Source organism: Erinaceus europaeus, chromosome 20 (genome assembly GCF_950295315.1).
Source record: "Erinaceus europaeus chromosome 20, mEriEur2.1, whole genome shotgun sequence".
Classification (NCBI taxonomy): Eukaryota; Metazoa; Chordata; class Mammalia; order Eulipotyphla; family Erinaceidae; genus Erinaceus; species Erinaceus europaeus.
This window is the reverse complement of record NC_080181.1, coordinates 16,138,318-16,160,558: the sequence shown is the minus strand read 5'-3', so window position 1 is coordinate 16,160,558 and position 22,241 is coordinate 16,138,318. Positions and strand designations below refer to the sequence as shown.

Below are 22,241 nucleotides of genomic sequence, written 5' to 3'. Positions count from 1 at the left end.
TGTTTTGATATATGTTCTATTTGTGGTGGTCTGGTTGTTTATAGGAAACCTTTCAGAACTTCTTTCAAGGCAGGCTTGGTGATGGTTGCTTCCTTCAACTGTTGCTTGTCTGAGAAGGTTTTGATGCTTCCATCTAGTCTGAATGACAGTCTAGCAGGATATAGTATTCTTGGCTGAAAGCCTTTCTCATTGAGCACTCGATAGATATCTTGCCATTCTCTTCTGGCCTGTAGTGTTTGTATGGAGAAGTCTGCTGCTAATCTTATGGGTTTTCCTTTGTAGGTGACTCTTTGTTTTTCTCTTGCAGCCTTGAGGATCCTTTCTTTATCCTTATTCCTTTCCAATCTAAGTATGACATGTCTTGGTGTCTTTAGGTCTGGGTTAATTCTGTTTGGGACCCTCTGGGCTTCTTGAATCTTTATGTCTTTGGTGTTGTCTAGACTAGAGAAATTTTCAGCTATTATGGCCTGGAGAACGCTTTCTTCCTCCCCTTCTCTTTCTTCCTCTGGTAAGCCAATAATGCGTATATTGTTTCTTTTGAAGTCATCCCATAGGACTCTGTTGTTGTTTTCAGCATCTCTTAATCTCTTTTTGAGATCTCTTACTTCTTCTTTAGTTGTCTCTAATTCATCCTCAATCTTGCTAATTCTGTCTTCAGCCTCATTGATTCTATTCTCTCTGCCCTCTACTGCTTTCTGGAGTTCATCTATTTTGTTGCCCTGCTCTGATACTGTTTTAGCTTGTTCAGCTAGTTGCCTTCTTAGCTCAGCAATTTCAGCTTTCAGCTCTCTAATAACCATGAGATAATTAGAATTTTCTTCCATATTCTCATTTGTTGTTCCTGCAGTTCTGATTACAATTTTTTCAAATTCTTTACTCACTCCTGTTATTATTTCCTTAGCTAATGTTTGGATGTTGAACTCGTTGTTTTGTGCTTCGCCCTCTGGAGGACTTTTAGTTGGACTCTTGTCCTGGTTCGAGTCTCCATTATTTTTTCTTGTTGTTTTAACCATTTTATATAAGTTAAGAGGTTTTTCAATCCCTGAGTTGGAGTTCAGTGGTGTAAAAGCCTTTTTTTTCCCCCTGTAGGCTATGGTAGCCTGAGGGCTTTTAAACTATCAATAGGCTTCTTGGCTTAATCAATGACTCCTGACCAAGAAATAAAGCAGGGTGTGGCAGAGATAATCCAGTGGTTATGCAAAGAGACTTTCACAGCCCTTCAGCTATGCCACCGAGGTATAGGTCTTCTCCTGAGTTTCCCGGTTAGATCTCTGTGCCCTGGTGTCCCTCCCTGTTGCTGCTCCAGATTCTGAGGGTAGTAGCAATGGAGACTCAGAGTTGTACTTGGTGAGTCTCTGGGGAGTCCTTTCCTCCCTTCAGCTGTCCCCTTGTTGGTGGAGCAGACTGGAGGTGGTGTCTCCACTGACAAACTGTCGAACTGTTAGCAGTCACTTAATCTCTCCTTAGGCCCCTCTCTCCTCTCTGTCACCAGCCACGCGTGTTTGTACTCACGGGTGATTTACTGGGTTTCTGTGGTCATTCTAGTCCTGTCTTGTTTCGGTCCGGGTGGTCTCCTTTGGTATTCCTAGTTGATCCGGGAGAGGAGAGGAGAGGAGAGAAAGCGATCTGCTGCTCGTAGCTCCGCCTCCGGAAGTCTTCTTCCTTAATTGTAATTTTTAAGGAAGATACTCTGAATACCCACTTTAGCTGTATACTTTAGTATTTTCCTCCTGGACAACTGACTGTTTTATCATGGGTATTGTTTTGCTTTTGTAGGGACACATTTTAGTTTTTTTTAAGATAAACTTTTTTTTCTTCCATTTTTTTATTTGATAAGACAGAGAAATTGAGAGGGTAGGGGGAAAGAGAGAGGAAGATTGACACTTGCAGCACTGCTTCAGCACTTGTGAATCTTCCCCCCTGCAGATGGGAGCTGGGGCCATGACCTGGGCCTTTGCACATGTCATGTATACTACTCAGCTGGGTGTGCTACTGCCTTGTCACACAGTTCAGTTTCTTTTCTTTCTTTTTTTTATTTTAATTTTTGAAGTTATTTATTTGTTTTTTATTAGATAGAGACAGCCAGAAATTGAGAGAAGGGGGAAATAGGGAGAGAGACAGAGAGACACCTGCAGCACTGCTTCACCATTTGTGAAACTATCCCCCATCAGATGGGGGCCAGGGTAACCGGTTAAACCCAGGTCCTTATGCATTGCAACTTGTGTGCTCAACCAGCTGCACCACCACCCAGCTGCTCACACGTTTTCAGTTTCTAGCCTGCATGCAGGTACCACAGGTGTTAGCAAGGTGGCGCTTACATGCTACTGCTACTTATTTTTACCTCCTGCTTCACTTTATTGTTGTTTTAAGATGTATGTATGTATTTTTGTAAGAGGACTCCAGAGTACTTCCCAGTTCTGTGGTACGACCTTGCTGGGAATTGAACGTGGGTTTCTAGTAGGGACTCAGACATGTAAATTCTGTTCTCTAATGCCCAGCTGTCTCCTTTGACTTTTGCTGTAGTTTTAAGATTTAGTTAGAAGGAGATAGGGCAGAGGGTAGATAGCATAATGGTTATTCAAACAGACTCTCATGCCTGAGGCTCCAAAGTCCCAGGCTCAATCCCCTGCACCACCATAAGCCAGAGCTGAACAGTGCTCTGGTTTAAAAAAAAATTAAAAAAGAAAAAAAAAAAAAAAAAAGGAGATAGACCAGACCACTCCTGTGCTCTAGTGTCTATGGTGCCAGGGATTAAACCTGGAGTCACATGTGTGGAGATCCTGCACTTGACCCACTGAGTCACTTCTCTGATTGCTGGAAGCATTACCTTGGATGTAATGGGGTGATTGTGTGCTAATTTAAAGTTAGTGATTCATTGTGGAAATTTCTCACTTAGTGCTGGTGTCGGTATCTGGTTTTCTTTCAAGCCTAATGACTCTAAATCTAGCTAATGTTTCTTAGGTGCAGAGCTGTTACCCAAGCTGTTGCAGTGCCTGATGGTTTGACCACATCAAGCTCTTTATTTTGTTCAGTGACGTCACTCCATTTTCCATCAGTCTTTCAGCTCCCCAGAAGCATTTTCTTCCATAGCCAGCTCAGAGTTATAGTCCATTATTCAATTTACTCCTTTACCATTGTCATCAGTTCTCTGGAAGCCTTGTTCTTTTTCTTTCTTTCTTTTTTCTTTTTTTTTAACCAGAGCACTGCTCAGCTCTGGCTTATGGTGGTGCAGGGGAATTGAACCTGGGACTTTGAAGCCTCAGGCATGAGAGTCTCCTTGCATAACCATTATGCTATCTACCATCTTCCCTGCTTTTTTTTTTTTTTTTTTTTAAAGTCTTCCAGTCTTAGGTCAAGTCAGCCACCTTTCTATTCTTTTATTTTTATTGTTTATTTATTTATAATTTTTTAATTATCTTTATTTATTTATTGGATAGAGGCAGCCAGAAATTGAGAGGAGGGGAGACAAAGAGGGAGAGAGACAGAGAGACATATGCAGCACTGCTTCCACTTTCCCCCTGTAGGTAGGGACCAGGGCCTTGAACCTGGGTCCTTGTGCACTATAATATGTGCACTCAACCAGGTGCACCACCACCCTGGCCCCTATTGTTATAAGCTCTGGCTTATGGTGTGGGGGATTGATCTTAGGAACTCATACTTGAGGGATCAGTGCTTTATCCACTGAGCCATCTCCTAGTCTACTCATTTTCTTTCTTTCTTTTGTTAACTATTCTGTGTTTTACTATGGTCACTAATTTTCTTAAATTATAATTTTATTTGCTTATTATTGGATAGAGAAAGAGAGAAATTTAAGAGGGAAAAGGAGGTAGAGAGGGAAAGAGACGGAGAGACTCCTGTATCCCTGCTTTACCACTTATGAGGATCCTGCAGGTGGGGATTAGGGGCTTGAACCTAGCTCCTTGCACACTAATGTGTGTGCTTAACCAGGTGTGCCACCGCCTGGCCCCAGCCCCAAGTGGGAACTTTTTCAAATAAGATTTTATTTATTTATTAATAAGAAAGATAGGAGGAGAGAAAGAGCCAGACATCACTTTGGTACATGTGCTGCGTGGGATTGAACTCAGTACCTCACCCTTGAAGAATCCAATGCTTTATCCGCTGTGCCACCTCCTGGACCACACAAGTAGGAACTTTCCCTCTGTGTGAACCCCATCTTTTTTTTTTTTTTTTTTTTGCCTCCAAGACTATTCCTGGGGCTCAGTGAGGGCTTGAACTGAGATCCTTGGAGCTGGTCCTTGCACTTTGCACCATGTGCACTTAACCCGCTGTGTTACCACCTGGCCCCCTCCTTCTCTTTTATTTATTTACTTTTTCCTTTTCTCTTTCTGGGTCGCTAATGCTTGTGACTTCCATGATATTACTACTACCACCACCATCACCACCACCATGAGGGTTATCGATAGGGCTCAGTAGTGACACTATAGATCCCCTGCTCCTGGCAACCATTTTTTCTTTTTTTTTTCTATTTTACTTGATGGAAGAGAGAAATTGAGAAGTGGGGAGGTAGATGAGCATAGGTAAAGATAAACACCTGCACACCTACTTCACCGTTCATGAAGCGTCCCCCTACTGATAGGGATCTGTGGCTCGAACCCTGATCATTGTGGCTATGCACAATGTGTGCATTCACTGGATGTGCCACCACCCAGCCCCCTGCTTCCATGGTATCTTGGTGGGGGAGAAATACCCTTGAGGGAAAACAAATGACTTCTCAGAAGCAAGGAGAAAGGGCAAGCTTTTGGAACTTTTTGCAAAAGTAAATGGGTTTTATGAGATCAAAAATTTGTGATAACACCTATTTGTACAGGTATGAGTGGTTTTTTTCTATTTCTTTCATGGTCATAAAACGCCATTAGAGTAGAAATCTAGTGTACATTTTATTCAGATGCTCTCTTCTGGGAGTAGATCTCCCCTGAAGAGAAATTTATGGCAGTCTTATTTCCCAGAAATTGCTGCTGTTAGACAAGAGAAGCTCTGAGAAACCTTTCCCTTCAATATCTGTTGAGTCTCAGATGCCTTCAGCTTAAAATAATCTTTATAGTGACTCTGGGATTGCAGATGGACCCCTTAGTTGATCTTGTAACATAATACATTCATAATTAGGAAAAATATTGGTTCAGAGTTATATAGATCTTCCAGGAGTTGATACATTATACTGTTTTATTGCACAACACTTAAAGATTGACATTTATGTATATCATTGATCTCATCAGAGTGACCTTTCAGGAGTGAGAAGTCTTCAGACTCCCAATAACTAATACAGATTTTCCAAAATTCTAATTTTTGCTTGAAAACTTGAATTTTATTATCTTTGGTGTCATCAGTTGTTTTCTTGTTTTATTATTATTATTATTATTATTGGATAGAGACAGAAATTGAAAGGGAAGAGGAGATAGAAAGTGTCTTGTTAAAGGTTACACAGAAAAAAACGTGATCTGAATTTGAATTCAGAAGCTATCCTCTTAACCACTTTAAGTAGGCTCCTCTCAAATATAAATACTTGACTTTCATCACTATATTACATATGCACAGAAGCTCATGGGGTCCAGGTGATAGTTCATCTGGTAGAGCACACTTTGTCATATGTGAGGACCCAGGTTTGAGTCCCTAACTACTACACTAGAGTACCATGCACAGGGGAAATTTCATGAACAGTGCTGTGGTATCTCCCCTTTTTTCTGTCTCCTCCCTGTCTCTGTCTCTCACTCTTCTTTTTTTAATTTTTTTTATATTTATTTAATTTATTTATTCCCTTTTGTTGCCCTTGTTGTTTTATTGTTGTAGTTATTATTGTTGTTGTCGTTGTTGGATAGGACAGAGAGAAATGGAGAGAGGAGGGGAAGACAGAGAGGAGGAGAGAAAGATAGACACCTGCAGACCTGCTTCACTGCCTGTGAAGCGACTCCCCTGCAGGACCGGGATCCTTACGCCGGTCCTTGTGCTTTGCGCCACCTGCGCTTAGCCCGCTGTACTACAGCCCGACTCCCCTCTCACTCTTCTATCTTAACCAGTGGAATCATGTAAGCTTAGAGCCCCACTAACAGTTTTGACAGAAGAAAAGTTAATAAAAAGAAACCCATTACAGCATTATTTATAGCAGTAGAATTGAAAATAACTTAAGAGCATACGTAATAAGGTCAGCAAAATAGTTCACTTGGATAGTACATTGCTTTGCATGTGTGCAGCCCAGGTTTAAGCCTGGCCTTCACTGCATTGAAGGAAGACTTGATGCAAAGGTCTCTTTTACTCTTTCCCTCTGCTGTTGTCTGTTTTTGTCTCTAAAACAGACAAGTAGGGGACTGGAGGTGGGGTACCCAGTTGAGCACACACCATGTGCAAGGACCCAGGTCAGGTCTGCAGGTGTCTTATCTCCCTTTCTACACCACCCCCCTCCTCTCAACTTCTAGCTGTCCTAGCTGATTTAAAAAAAAAAAAAAAAAGAATAAAATAATGGAGGAGGAGGAGGAAGGAAAGGAAGGGGAGGGAAAGGACAAAAAAGGAAGGAAGAGAGGGGAGGGAGGGAAACAGACAGACAGACAGACAGAGGAAAGGCATCACAGCTGTAGATCTTCCTTCTATGCTATAGTACCTCCTGTCTGGTGCCAGAGCTCAAACCTGGGCTGAACCAGGGATTTATTTCTGTTTCAATATTATTATTTTTCCTTTGGCATTGGAACTTTATGCTTTTAAGATTCCATTTTCACAAGAGGCTTTATTTCCCCCTTTTAATTTCAGATAGAGACATAATGGGAGCAAAGGAGAGACATCACAGCACCATTCCATTATTCATGGAGCTACCCCTGGTGCCATGCCTGGTGCTCCCATCTCATACTGGGTTCCCAGGCTTGGGGTCCTGTACATGCTGAAGTGTGTACTCTGCCAAGTGTGCTGTCTCCCAGTCCCATGTGTATTTTAGTGAACTCTCTTACTAGTCCCCTGACATAGGTCCTACTCATTTTCCAGGTGAAGAAAAAGAAAAAGAGGCAAAGATTAATTTGTCTGGGGTCACAGAACCAGTAAGTAGAAGAATTGGGACCTCTATCTTAAATTCCTTCTGGTCTATATTTTCTTTTTACAATTATTTATTTATTTATTTATTTTTTTACCAGAACCAGTTTTGCAAGCATGAATTTGTGTCTTGGGAGCCTCAGGCATGAGAGTCTCTTTGTATAACCATTATACTAACTATCCCTGCCCTTTTTTTTTTTTTTTTCTTTTTTTAACCAGAACACTTGGTCAGGCAGTGGTACACCTGGTTGAGTGCTCATGTTACAGTGCTCAAGGACCAAATTTCAAGCCCTGGTGCCCACCTGTAATGAGGAAGCTTCACAAGTAGTGAAACAGTACTGCAGGTCTCTCTGTCTCTCTACCTCTCTATCCTCTTTCCTTTATATTTCTCAGTCTCTATCAAATAAATAAAGCATTGGGGAAAAAAAAAAGGAGTTACTCAGTTCTAGCTTATGGTGGGATGTGTGTGTTTGGGGGGGGTAATGAACCTGGGAGTTCAGAGCCTCAGGCGTGAAATTCTTTTTGCATCACATTATGCTCTCTCCATCCTCTGATAAGATATCAATAGTCATTGATCCCTTAAGTATCTACTACTAAAAGAAACTAGTCCAAGTTTAAAAAGTTAAAGGGGAGGAAGTTGGAGTCCAGCGGTAGTGCAGTGGGTTAAGCACACAGGGTACAAAGCGCAAGGACCAGCATAAGGATCCCGGTTTGAGCCCCCGTCTCCTCACCAGCAGGGGAGTCGTTTCACAGGCAGTGAAGCAGGTCTGCAGGTGTCTATCTTTCTCTCCCCCTCTCTGTCTTCCCCTCCTCTCTTGATTTCTCTCTGTCCTATCCAACAACGACAGCAGCAACAACAACAATAATAATAACCACAACAATGATAAAACAACAAAAGGGGAAAACATGGCCTCCAGGAACAGTGGATTTGTGGTGCAGGCACTGAGCCCCAGCAATAACCCTGGAGGGAAAAAAAAATGAAGTTAAAGGGGCAGGGAGATTTCTCAGCCAATAGAACACACACTTTGCTATATTTGAGGACCTGGGCTTAGGCCCACATGAGAGCATTTGCTTGGTTGAAGTCTCATGATCAGTAGAGTAACACTGGTGTCTCTCATCCTCTAAAGAATAAAAAGTGTTTTTGGGAATAGTGGAATCATGTAGGCATAAAGCCCCATTGTAAACCCTGATGGCATAAAAGAAGAAAAATAGGGAGTCGGGTAGCGCAGCGGGTTAAGCGCATGTGGCGCAAAGCGCAAGGACAGGCATAAGGATCCCGGTTCGAGCTTCTGGCTCCCCACCTGCAGGGAAGTCGCTTCACAGGAGACTGCAGGTGTCTATCTTTCTCTCCCCCTCTCTGTCTTCCCCTCCTCTCTCGATTTCCCTCTGTCCTATCCGACAACGACATCAGTAACAACAATAATAACTGCAACAATAAAACAAGGGCAACAAAAGGGAATAAATAAATAAAATTTTAAAAAGAAGATAAAGAATATTCTGTTGTTTCTATTCCACTTAATTTTTTTTTAAACTATCTACAATGGTTAACTGACTTTTGTCTAACTTTAGTTGTAACTTTTACTCTTTACTCTGAGGTGAAATCTAATGCATGTGAAATGTCCACCAGGGCTGAGGACACAGCATAATGGCTATGTAAAAAGAACTCTCATGCAAGTAGACTGTTATTATCTATATTTAACAAATATATTTAATGAAAGGTAGAGATACTCAGTAACGATATTGATATAGACTTCAACAGTGTTGTTTTCCTAGACTAGTCCCATGTCAAAGGCTGACTTAGGCTAAGGGTCATTGACTGGCCTCTCTATTGGCATCCAACATACTGCACTACACATGTTCTTATGGTGCTATAGCATCAGAGAAAGTACCAGTGCTGTGCTCTTGTGTCTCTGTCTCTCTCTGAATGAAAATATGGCCCAGTAGTATTGAAATCACACATGCATGAAGCTATGGCTGCAAAAGAAAAAAAAGTAAATAAACATTCTGCCCACTGATCTGGATAATCCTTTGATTTCCTTCCTTCTCTTTTTCTTTTTTCTTTACTGCTGGGGTTGACTTTTCCTTCCAGATCCCCAGATTAAGGGTGGAGTGCTAGGGCCAGGGGAGAGGGTGACACCACAGCAGCACCAAAGCTTCCTTCAATGGGAGCAGGACTGGAGTCTGGACCACGCACTACCCAAGGGAACTGTCTTGTGGTTTTCATCATTATAGTTTACTATAATCACATGTAATACAGGGGAATTATTTTTTGGCTCTGTTCCTTTTAGTTCTGAGCAGGGTAAGAGACTGCCCACATCCTGGGAGATGCATCAGTACCAGTCAAACTGGGACAGTTGGTCACCCCAACCCTAGGTGTGTATATTACACTCAAGGGATGGGACAAGGTAGTGAAGGTAGGAAGACAGAAAATAGATGAAACAGTTGGTCCTTAGGTGAAGGGGACATTTTATTCTTTTGAAAGGATGTTTATGTAGCTAAGAAATAGTGAGAATCACAGTCAATATTTGTGTATTTACTAGTGAGTTAAGAGATTGTTGTATTAGAAATAATGTTTGGTCTTGAGTTTCTCAGTATATATACTAAAAGATGAACTGGCAAATAACACCATTATGATTTCAAGAGTTCCTTAAATACAGTATATGTGCTTTCAGTGGGTTTTGGTTCTGCATATATATATTTTGCTTTGGGTGAACTTTTTTTTAGCAAATGGAGATAATGAATTTTTAAAAATATTTTACTTTATTTAATGAGAGAGATATATGGAGAGAAAGACATAAAAAAAAAACCAGAGCACTGCTCAACTCAGAGTGGTACTAGGATTAAACTTGGGACTTTGGGAGCTTTAGGCATGAAAATCTTTTGCATAACCATTATGTTGTCTCCTCAGCTTGAGATGTGGCTTTTATGTTTAATTATCTTTTTTAAGTAAATCTATTTATTTATTTATTGGCAGCCCAAGATGTGAACATTTTTACTTTCAGATACTGGGTCTTTCTGTGATTACAGATCACTTTTAAGCCTATTGGTCTCTATCATTAATGCTTAGAAACTTCCTGTGACATATGTGTCAGAATAGTTTTGAGTTTTTCTTTTGCCTTGGTGTCCCCTTAGTCTATTTTTTTGTTTGTTTGTTTTGTTTTTGTTTTTTGCCTCCAGAGTTATCACTGGGGCTTGGTGCCTGCACTGCAAATCTACTGCTCCTGGAGCCATTTTTCCCATTTTTGTTGCCATTGTTGTTATTGTCATTGTTGCCATTGCTGTTGTTGTTGGATAGGACATAGAGAAATTGAGAGAGGAGGGGAAGAGGAGAAAAAGATAGACACCTGTAGACCTGCTTCACCGCCTGTGAATAGACCCCCCTGCTGGTGGGGAGCCAGGGGCTCAAACTGGGATCCTTATGTCAGTCCTCATACTTTGCACCATGTGCGCTTAACCTAGTGCCTACTGCCTGGCCCCCTCTTAGTCTGTTTTTTTTTTTTTTTCCTTTTACAGAGAGGTGTGGGAAATGGAACTGGATAGACTCAAGAATCAGGATGGTGAAATAAATCGCAATATTATGGAAGAGACAGAACGGGCCTGGAAAGCAGAGGTGAGAAGAGCTGGACATTGAACACCTTGATTCGAGGCTTAGTCTAAATGGCTTATTTTCTTGGTTGGTGTTATATCACTAAGACTCATAAGCATTCTACCAGACACTAAGCATTTGCTTTAATTACCTTGGGGTAGCTTCAGATATGTGAAGTTAATAAAGTATATGTGTGGTTTCCTTAGATCCTGTCACTAGAGAGTCGGAAAGAGTTGCTGGTATTGAAATTAGAAGAAGCAGAAAAAGAGGCAGAATTGCACCTTACTTACCTCAAGCAAGTACCTTCCAATTCTAGAGTTTTTATGGTGGTTTTGGGTTTTACTGTTGTTGGGTTTTTGAAGCCTTCTGTCAGTTACTCTGATACTTACTCTACCTTCAAAGGAATTTCAAGGTCATGTCTACAGTAGTAACTGTTCTTTTTTTAATTTATTTTTTATTGGGGGATTAATGTTTTACAGTCAACAGTAAATACAATAGTTTGTACATGCATAACATTTCCCAGTTTTCCACATAACAATTCAACCCCTACTAGGTCCTCTGCCGTCATGTTCCAGGACCTGATCCCTCCTCACCCTTTACCCCAGAGGGTTTTACTTTGGTGTAATGCACCAATTCCATTCCAAGTTCTGTTCTTAGTGTTTTCTGTTCTTCTTCTTCTTCTTCTTTTTTAATTTCTTTATTGGGAAATTAGTGTTTTGCATTCGACAGTAAAAGTAGTAACTGTTCTTATTTATTTATTTATTTTCCCAGAACACTGCTCAGCTCTAGCATATGGTGGTGCAGATTGAAACTGAGACCTCAGAGCCTCTAGTATGAGAATCTGTTTGCATAACCATTGTGCTATCTACCCCCCCACCTGCCGTAGTAATTGTTCAGTGATGTCTCTTCCTGTGTTCTGAATGTCCTAAGTCTTAGCTTCTATAGTTTTATAGTTTTGTACTTATTTTAGCATTAAGAATTGAATAGCATTAAGTATCTCATGCTATCAGATGCCCTTGGGGATGTCTTATCTTATTTCTGTTCTTTCATGAAATCTGGAGGATCTCTGTGGCATTTATTATTATTATCTTTATTTATTTATTAGAGACAGCCAGAAATCAAGAAGGAAGGTGGTGATAGAGAAGGAGAGAGATAGACACTTGCAACATTGCTTCACCACTTGCAAAGCTTTCCCCCGGCAGGTGGGGACTAGGGGCTCAAACCCAAGTCCTTGCGCATTGTAATATGTGTGCTCAACCAGGTGTGCCACTACCCACCCAGCCCCTCCTCTGTGGGAATTTTTAGGCAGAAAAGACCCCTCTTTCTCTGGTAGGTCCTCCGGTTCTTGTAATGGAAGGTACTGGTATTAAATGAGACCAACAACTTAGAACCTGAGCTTTCTCCTTCACTTGCCTAGACTTCTGTCCAGATCGATTAGTCAACTACTATTCCACTATTCAGAGATTTAGGTGTTGAACTTTCCTTAACTCTGTAAACTACTCTTGGTTTCTTGAAAGGTCAACTCCCCCAACACTAGACACAGTTCGTTCCAAACAGGAGTGGGAGACAAGACTAAATGGAGTTCGGATGATGAAAAAGAATGTTCGGGTAAGTGTAGCAATGGTTGGTCACTGCTTCAAAGTTAGTCTGTGCTTTAACACTTCTTGCAGTGGGGAGGGGTCTTTTGCATTGCCACATACAGCCTACCCTTCTACTTTCCTTGTTTTCATGATAATGGATGGCACTCTTTCTAGAGAGGATCACTTACCTCAGCAGTAAAAGATTATCCTTTATCTTTTTTCTAGGACCAGTTTAACAGTCATATCCAGCTAGTGAGGAATGGAGCCAAGCTGAGTAGCCTTCCTCAAATTCCTACTCCTACCTTACCTCCACCCCCATCAGAGGTAAGAGTGCTGGCTTTGGGGAGTCACCCTTGTATTGGTGGCCTTGTTCTTTTAATGAAGATACTGGAATCATCCTTTGACACAAATGTTCTTGTTAACTTCTGCTTCATTTCATTTCCTAAACATTTGTTTTCTTTCTTCTCCTTCCCCTCTTCCTCTATACAGACAGACTTCATGCTTCAGGTGTTTCAGCCCAGTCCCTCTCTGGCTCCTCGGATGCCCTTCTCCATTGGGCAGGTCACAATGCCCATGGTTATGCCCAGTGCAGATCCCCGATCCTTGTCTTTCCCAATCCTGAACCCTGCCCTTTCCCAGCCTAACCAGCCTTCCCCACCCCTTCCTGGCTCCCATGGGAGAAATAGCCCTGGCTTGGGTTCCCTGGTCAGCCCCCATGGTCCACACGTGCCCCCTGCCGCCTCCATCCCGCCTCCCCCAGGCTTGGGTGGTGTTAAGGCTTCTACTGAGACTCCCCGGCCCCAGTCAGTAGACAAACTGGAGAAGATCCTGGAGAAGCTGCTGACCCGGTTTCCACAATGCAATAAGTAAGCGCCTTTAAGGATGATTTTTTTTTTGTTTGTTTTGCCTCCAGGGTTATGCTGGGGCTCGCTAGGTGCCAGCACTACAAATCCACTGCTCCTGGAGACTATTTTTCCCATTTTGTTGCCCTTGTTGTTGCCCTTGTTGTTATAGCTATTGTTGTTGTTGGATAGGACAGAGAGAAATTGAGAGAGATGGGGAAGAACAGAGAGGACGAGAGAAAGACACCTGCAGACCTGCTTCACCACTTGTGAAGCAACTCCCCTGTAGGTAGGGAGCTGGGGGCTCGAACTAGGATCCTTAATGCTGGTCCTTGTGCTTTGCGCCATGTGCGCTTAACCCACTGCACTACCGCCCAGCCCCCTAAGGATGATTTTTTTTTTAATTAAAAAAATTTATATTTATTTATTCCCTTTTGTTGCCCTTATTGTTTTATTGTTGTAGTTATTATTATTGTTATTGATGTCGTTGTTGTTGGATAGGACAGAGAGAAATGGAGAGAGGAGGGGAAGACAAAGAGGGGGAGAGAAAGATAGATACCTGCAGACCTGCTTCACTGCTTGTGAATCAACTCCCCTTTGGGTGGGGAGCCAGGGGCTTGAACCGGGATCCTTATACTGGTCTTGTGCTTTGTGCCACGTGCACTTAACCCACTGCACTACCACCCGACTTCCTAAGGATGAATTTGTAAGAGTCCTTACCATCTGAAATACGGGCAGGGCCATGTAGGGTTGGTTTCATGGATTTCCCCTGTGACTATAGCATAGGATTTTTTGCCCTCAACATGTTCCTTTTTAAAAAAAAAAAAAAATTATTTATTCCCTTTTGTGACCTTGTTGTTTTTTATTATTGTATTTATTATTATTGTTGTTATTGATGTCATCATTGTTGGATAGGACAGAGAAATGGAGAGAGGAGGGGAAGACAAAGAGGGGGAGAGAAAGACAGACACCTGCAGACCTGCTTCACCACCTGTGAAGTGACTCCCCTGCAGGTGGGGAGCTGGGGGCTCGAACTGGGATCCTTCCGCTGGTCCTTGTGCTTTGCGCCACCTGCGCTTAACACATGGCGCTACCGCCCGACTCCCAACGTGTTCTATTTTTTAGGGCCCAGATGACCAACATTCTGCAGCAGATCAAGACAGCACGTACCACCATGGCAGGCCTGACCATGGAGGAACTGATCCAGTTGGTGGCTGCACGGCTGGCAGAACATGAGCGAATGGCAGCAAGTACTCAGGTAAGAAAAGCTGACCTACTGTGATGTTGGGCAAAAAGCAGATTTCAGAAATACAGGAGTGGGAAGCAGCATTGCAGTCAGGGCTATGTCTTTCATGTTTTGTTACTCAGGTCTCTTCCCTTACTTTGATAATTTTTCTACCCACAGCCACTTGGTCGGATCCGGGCCTTATTCCCTGCTCCATTGGCCCAAATCAATACCCCCATGTTCTTGCCTTCTGCCCAAGTTTCATATCCCGGAAGGTCTTCACATGTAAGATTCTAATTCTTTGAAAAGTGAGATGTGGAGAAGCTGGACGGTGAGGAGGAAGTGGGTTTATAGGTGGCATAGAGGTAAAAACCATCACCACCCGCTGAGTTGTTGGCTACCCCAGGTGGGAAAATGCAAGTAGTTTCTTCATGACTCAGCACTTTGAACTATTATTTTCAGTGCACAATCTTTTTGCTCATGGAAAGAGTAGAAGAAACCATGGGTATAAAAGACAAGTAGAGGGTTAAGCGCAGGTGGCTCAAAGTGCAAGGACCGGCATAAGGATCCTGGTTCGAGCCCCTGGCTCCCTACCTGCAGGGGAGTCGCTGCATAAGCAGTGAAGTAGGTCTGCAGGTGTCTTGTCTTTCTCTCCCCCTCTCTAAATTCCCCTCCTCTCTCTGTCCTATCCAACAACGACGACAACAATAAAAACTACAACAGTAAAAAACAACAAGGGCAACAAAAGGGAATAAATAAATAAATATTTTTTTAAAAGACAAGTAGATCCAGAGGTTCATTACCCTCCTGACTTTCACTTCTCTATTCTGCAGGCTCCAGCCACCTGTAAACTGTGTCTAATGTGCCAGAAACTTGTCCAACCCAGTGAACTGCATCCAATGGCATGTACACATGTGTTGCACAAGGAGGTGGGTGCTATAGACCTATCTCAAGTCTCACCCTCTTTTTTTTTCTTACAGCTGATTCAGTTTTTCATTTGCATTTAACTGTGTTGCTACTCATTATTAATATCTAACCATAAAGTTTACAGTGAACAGGAGCTGCTAACACATCTGTAGACCAGAATACTTAGAGCAAGGATTACCTGGTTTCCTTTTACCATATTCCCTTTAGGGGACTGGATAAGTAGTTTTTCACTAGAATACAGCTAGGTCACTTTCTTGGAAAGTTGAGTATTAGATACATATCTTTCTTTTTTTAATATTTATTTATTCCCTTTTGTTGCCCTTGTTTTATTGTTGTAGTTATTATTATTGTTGATACTGATGTCGATGTTGTTGGGTAGGACAGAGAAATGGAGAGAGGAGGAAAGATAGACACCTGCAGACCTGCTTCACTGCCTGTGAAGCGACTCCCCTGCAAGTGGGGAGCTGGGGGCTCGAACCGGTATCCTTATGCCAGTTCTTGTGCTTTGTGCCACGTGCGCTTAGCCCACTGCGCTACCGCCCAACTCCCTGATACATATCTTTCTAACATAATGTTTCAAGTATAGGGTTGTCAAGAGCCTTTACTTAGATAAAAGGAATGGAATGGGTAACCTAATATAAGGCCTGTAACTCCACTAACAAGACCTGAAGGCCCATCTATTTTAGAGTTACCTTCACCAGCTGACAAGTTCTTTCTGTCTCTCATTTTGCTACCAGGCATAGTTAAGTCTTTTAGCAGCAGGAGTAATTCCTTCTTTACTAGACTTTTCCCTCAGACTTTACAGCTAAGTTGACTCTACATAGAAATTCTAGGATATGGTTAAAAAAAAAAGAAAGAAATCTTTAGGTGGGGGTAGATAGCATAATGGTTATGCAAAGAGATTTTCATCTCATGCCTAAGACTCTAAAGTCCTAGGTTCAGTCCCCCACACCACCATAAGCCAGAGCTGAGCAATGCTCTGGTTAAAATAAAAAAGAGGGGCTGAGTGGTGGCACTCCTGGTTCAGTGCACACATCTTTGTGTAAGGACCCAGTTTCAAGCCCCCGGACCCCACCTGCAGGGGGAAAGCTTCACAAATGGTAAAGCAGTGCTGCAGGTGTCTCTGTCTCTCTCCCCCTTCCTTAAAAAAGAAAGAAAAAAATTATAGGTGAGGGAAAATTCTGAATAAGATTTTAGGGTGATGGATACTTGGTGATGATGTTCATTGCAGCCTGAGTCATAAAAAAAGGTATAAGCCAGACTAGATATTCCTCTCATAGAAACTGATAAACTGGGTAGATAGCAGAGTGGTTTATGTAATGCATATGCATCTTTGAGGCTCCCAGGTCCCCAGTTCAGTCCCCAGCACTAGCATAAGCAGCTGAGGAGTGTTCTGGTTAAAATAAATTTTTAAAAAAAGAAGAAAAAGTTCACCAGGACTGGTAGAATTGTGCAGTCAGAGCTCCAGTGATAATCCTGGTGGTGGTGGTGGAGGAATGTGCATCATTATTTTTATTTATTTATTTTACCAGAGCAATACTGAGCTCTGGCTTACAGTGGTTCAGAGGATTGAACCTGGGACTTAGAAGCCTCAGGCATGAGAGTCTTTTTGCATAACCACTGTGCTATCAACCCCCCACCCAAACTTATATTATTATTATTAACTGACTATTAATGTTTCTTTTAAAAAGAATAGATTCACTTACTCTCAAGATTCTTTGGGGCTAAGAGCCAATGAAGTAGGCCCGGGAGATAGCTCAGACTATTAAGTCACCAGTTGCACGAGAGGCTGCAGCGTCAGTCCCACAGTATCACCTTATGCCACAGCTGAGCAGTGCTCTGGTCCCTTCTCTGTCTCACCCTCCACTCTCATTAAAAAAAAAAAAAAAAAGTTTTAAAAGTATTTATTTATTTATAAAATGGAAATATTTACCATATTTCTTTTATGATAGGACAGAGAGAAATTGAGAGGGGAGAAAGGCACCGAGAGATACCTGCAGTACCTGCTTCAATGCTCGAAGCTTCTCTCCTGCAGGTGGGGAGTGGGGTCTGGAACCTGAGTCCTTGTGCATGGTAATATGCACTTAACCAAGTGTACCACCACTGAGCCCCCCCCGCCATGATAAAAATTTTTAAGAGTAAAGATCCAGTGAAGTAACCCTTCTGACTCCCTGGGGTACAGGTGTTTCTTACGTGTATACATACATTGCATTAATGTCTCATGTTCCCTTCCTTCCCAACATCTTTTCAGATAAACCTGAGATATATCTTTCTTTCTTTCTTTCTTTCTTTCCAGTGTATCAAATTCTGGGCCCAGACCAACACAAATGACACTTGTCCTTTTTGTCCAACTCTTAAGTAATGGACGTGACTGGGGAGAAAGAAGAGGAGAAACTGATGTGAACAGGAAGTGCGGGTTCAAGATTTCTAAAACTCTATATTTATACAGTGATATATACTCATGCCATGTACATTTTTATTATTATAGGTAATGTGTGTATAGAAAGTCTGTATTCAGATGTTCGTAAATGAAAGTATGTATATTATGCAGAAATGGTCTGTCCCCCTCACCTTGAAGTTCCTTTGGGAGATGCAGATTGTAGGTAAGATGATGTGTAGTTTGCCCTTGAAATTATGATATCTTTGCCTAGGGCTATTTTAAAATACAATATAAAAACCATCTAGGGAGCTGCTGCTGCTTTAAGGCCATCCTGTTTTGATTTGGCTCAGTCTCTAGTCCCATTTTTCTTAAGGCTCATGTATGCAGATTTGAACCCTGGTGCTCACCTGCTGTTCTGCCAGATGCCTTGCTTACTGAAAGCCTCTAGAAGCCTCAGTGTTGTTCTAGTCACTCTAAACAGGTCAAATGAGAACTGATGAAGGAGAACAAGAATTATACCCTAATAGTTTGACTTTTCTTTGAATATTTTACTGTGTTAATACTCATTATTTATACATAGACAATAGGCTTTACAGAAGATTCTGTTTGACATCAGCAAAATCCACAGACCAAGAATAACAACATAACCAGGTCCCATTTTCTCCCACAACCCTCACAACTCCTATCTACTCTATATCCTGGGTAGTAATCTCTTCAGAAACTAGCACAACCCATAACTCTTTTCTGGGCCAAGTCATCCCTTGCCACCACTGACTTGGCTTCTGATCAAGCTCTTACAGAACAACTTATGATGTCTTCACCTCTTTTTCTCCGCTTCTGGTCTCCTAGTCTAGCCCCCTCCCCCCTGAAGGTTAAGGCAGTTGGTTCACAAGTTGTTTGGTGACCTTGGGTGAGCTCTAGGCAGGCACTGGGGTGAGGAGATGTCTGTGTGAAATTATTTTCAGAATGATCTTGGGATGCTAGGTTTTAGTTTTTGAAACAAGAAAACTATGGGTGGCATATGATCAGAGTGATAGGAAGAAGGGAGATTTAAGTTTTTAAGTCATTTGTTCTAATAGTTGGCTGTCTGGAACTAGGACATTTTCCCACCTCTACTTATTGAGTGCTTTTGGTTTTTAAGTTTTTATCTGGGGAAACTTTGCATCTTTTCTTTTACCTTTACTCTTGCAAGAAATGGCTTTTCTCCTCTCCCTCTTGGAATTAAACAAGTAAAAACAAAGTATTAATAATAGTAACAAAAATTACTCTCCAGGGGAAGGACAATATTTTGTTACCAACAAATGAATTTTTTTCATTCTGGGACCTAGGGTTGGGAAGATGTTTTCTTTCAGATCTAACTAAATTTCTCCTTTCTCTTGTGTCTTTCATCTTTGCCTGTCAGCTCATGGATACTTTCTCTTCTTTTGCCTTACTTCACTAGATTTATAGACTAGCATCAGTTGAAGGAGCTGGACTTCTTAGGACCTCCTTGGCATCTCCTCATAGGGTAACCAAAATGGCCTGAGTACTCCTGTCTGTGAGGACAGATGACCCACTTTCTTTGGTTAATGACACATTAATGTCTCTAGTTTGGTAGCTGTCATGAATGAGAAATATGGCAGCATGGAAGATGAGTTCCTTTGTTCTTCTCATGAGGGGCAGGAAGGATTTTCTTTTTTTGTTTAGTTATGCTCAGCTCTGGCTTATGGTGCTGGTGACTAAACCTGGAATCATTGGTGCCTCAGGCATGAAAGTGTTTTTGTGTAACCATCTTCCCAGTCCTTATCTTATATTCTTAAGATATTCTTTCCTCACAACTTTGCAACAACCTTTGGGTTATCTACAGTATTTTCCAGTATTCCCCCCAAATTTAGAAATTACAAGTGGCTATAAAGAGTAATCTGTTTCTTTTCCACAAATCTTTGAAACCAAAGGAGTAGAGAGAAAATGTGGAGGCAGGGAGGGGTTGCTTAACTGCTTCCTACCAAAAACCCCTCAAAAGCCAACTTTAGCAGCAGACCAGGTGTTTTAGAGAATTGTGCTTGGGAGCTGGAAACTTCTTGTTGCTCCTTTCTCATTCTTGTTCAGTATCAGTCAGAAAGTAACACTTAAATTTTGGCCACCTGTGTTCTCCCTTTTCCCTCTGCCCACTGACCTGCAGTGGCAAAAGCCACATAGACCATTGGGAAAGGCTCCAAATACAGTGAGTAGAGGCGGGACAGTCGTTTTTCTGAATAAAATTAAAAAATAGAGATGTATAATACATATTTTTACAAGCAAGAAGTTGTTGTCAAGATTTTCATTTTACATTTAGAGTTCATAGTTTCAGGGTAGAAAGGAAGTAAGTGTAAAAAGAAAAATAAGTACAAGTTTTCTCTTAAAAGCAAAACAAGACAGTGGGACTTGTAATGAAGGGGTTGAGTTTTATGCCCTGGGGAAAAGCCAGTTTTCCCCAACATGGGTAGAAATTATAAAGCAGATGTGACATTTACATCTCATGGTAGCAGTTCTGGAAGTTTATTTACATAGTAAGTCCAGAACTGGAAGTAGACAGTCTTCACTTTTCCCGTCAGTCTTTGTGGTCAGGGAGTGTTCCCAGTCAGCCAAAGCAGCACCGAGTACAGTGGGAAGGAAGAAAACCCAGATTAAAAAGAAAAAACATGACTCGGTATTCTTATTTTATTGGTTTATGGCTTGTGGGCAACTGGCTGACACCAGAATCTCTAGAGGCCCTCCTTGTAGCCCCTCTCCCTCATCAGGCAATTCCACATTTAGTAGGCTCCATACCTGGAAGCAATGTGTTGACCAGATAGGAATAGGAACTGGTGGGAATACCAGAAAAATTCAGCTTTTCCCACCAACACTGGTATTGGGGGCCACTGTGGTAGAACTGAGAGGGAGGAGATTAATTTGGTCCCCATCATCTAGCCCAAGAACCAGCCTGGGTACCCATGTATTCTTGGAGAGGAAAGTAGAGACTAGGAGTAAGGGAAAGAGGGGGCATCCCATGGAAAGACTGTCTTGTGAAGGAACTAGGAAAGCCCTGAGGTACTTCAGCCTTGGTACTGAAGGCAGTGATGCCAGAGCCAGAAAGTCCTGTGTTCCTGACACTCTTATTATAATACTAGTGCCACTTCCAGGTGCTTTAACCAAGTAAATGGAAAGGACAGTAGAGAGGGTGAGAAGGTGAAGAAACTGCTCTGTGTAGAGATCTTCTTGCAGCTGAACAGGAAAAAATCCAGGCAGACATAGGGTACCAAGCCCTCCTACCTATTGAGGAATCTTTAGGATTCTTTCAATGGTCAGGCAGGTAAGGCCTCCTATTTATTCCGCTTAGCACCTCAGCTGCGAAGTTCCAGAGGGGGTAGGGATTTGGGGGTGGAAGTGAACACATGACCAGGAAGACAAGAGCCCACTCCACTACATTTGCTATGTCCCAGTTGCTTTCCCAGAGAGCACAGGGGGAGCAAAGGGGTCAGTATATATCAGTGGTTCCTATCCCATGTGGAGTGAAGGGTTCAGGTACAGACAAGTGGAATTAATAAGGTAGAAATTCATTTGTCCATGGGAATTTCTTTGTGAGCACTTTTCCTTTAGGCGAGCTAAAAAGAGCTCTTTGGCTAGATGAGCCCTTCTTCCCATCTCCCTTTTGGTCAGGCTGCCAACCACAGAGAAAACATTGGGAAGCAACACCCATCTTATGAGGTGGGTTCTATGTTGAAAGTGTCTAAAACTGGGACTGGTGAGTGGTCATGTTTCTGCCTTTCCTAACTTGGATCCCAGTGTTGCCTGTCTCTGTACTCCATTCCTTGTCCTCTTCCCACCACCCCCCCCTTTGTACAAATATTCAACCTAATTATTATTTTTTTGTTTTAACTCAAGAGGCAACCATTGCACCGGTGTTAGGCATATTTATACAGCCCCTATCTAAAGCAAATAGCAAACTGCATCTGCCCCTACTAACTTTGGCCAGCAAGGAAATGAAATTGGCCCCTTCTCTGCTGGGGTACTGCAGAGACACACACAGGGGTAACCTGGGTGTGAGGCCACTACTTCTGGAACTGAGAAAACAAAAATACTTTAGGTTGGAGACTCTAAAGAGATGGTGGACAGATTCAGGGCTGAAGTGTCAAGCAGCAGAATTTCCAAACGCAAGTTGGAGGTGACCAAGAGTATCCCCGCCTCCAGAGTGTGACTTCCTTCCCTTGCCTGCTTCCTACAGGCACAATCTCCATGACCCACCTTGCCAGCTTTTCCTTCTTTCCTGTCAAAGCAGAGGCATTGGCAGTGGGTGAGGGTCTCGAGGTGCTCTGGCCACAGGTGCCACCTGTTTCTCCTACTTATGACCAAAGTGAACCACCCACATGTGGCCCAGGGGAATCTCTTCTGCCCACGGGCCTCCTCACTTGAGCAGGGAGATGTCATCTGCAAAGTCATCGTGCTGATGGCGCAGGCAGCGGAGGCAGCGCCACTGGCACACCATGAGGCAAAGTGGCAGCATGAAGAGGGCGCAGATAGCAGCCATGATGTAGGCTATGGTCATGAGGGTCGATTCGTCCGTCTGGGGAATGTTGTAGCCACAGTCTTCCATGTCCAGGGTGACAAAAGGACCCTCCACTGCTGCTGTCCTGAACTCATCATGCACTAAGAAAAGAGCAAATGTGAGTGACCC

The 22,241-nt window shown here is 42.4% G+C and overlaps 2 protein-coding genes across 5 annotated transcripts in view; one reads left to right on the top strand and one right to left on the bottom strand.

Annotated features, from left to right (window-relative positions):
• Positions 1–18,117, top strand: part of RNF214 (ring finger protein 214) — a 49,826-nt gene extending 31,709 nt beyond the window's left edge. For all 3 annotated transcript variants that reach the window (XM_060180007.1, XM_060180009.1, XM_060180008.1), the window contains exons 7-15: positions 10,543–10,639; positions 10,822–10,910; positions 12,133–12,223; positions 12,421–12,519; positions 12,685–13,061; positions 14,163–14,295; positions 14,443–14,547; positions 15,096–15,191; positions 17,486–18,117. In XM_060180007.1, coding sequence (XP_060035990.1) covers positions 10,543–10,639; positions 10,822–10,910; positions 12,133–12,223; positions 12,421–12,519; positions 12,685–13,061; positions 14,163–14,295; positions 14,443–14,547; positions 15,096–15,191; positions 17,486–17,551 — 1,153 coding nt within the window. In that variant the 3' untranslated portion in view covers positions 17,552–18,117. The remainder of the gene's footprint in view (positions 1–10,542; positions 10,640–10,821; positions 10,911–12,132; positions 12,224–12,420; positions 12,520–12,684; positions 13,062–14,162; positions 14,296–14,442; positions 14,548–15,095; positions 15,192–17,485) is intronic.
• BACE1 (beta-secretase 1) overlaps positions 18,105–22,241 on the bottom strand; it is a 27,842-nt gene continuing 23,705 nt past the window's right edge. For both annotated transcript variants that reach the window (XM_007522970.3, XM_007522969.3), the window contains exon 9: positions 18,105–22,213. In XM_007522970.3, the coding sequence (XP_007523032.1) occupies positions 21,972–22,213 (242 nt within the window). In that variant the 3' untranslated portion in view covers positions 18,105–21,971. The remainder of the gene's footprint in view (positions 22,214–22,241) is intronic.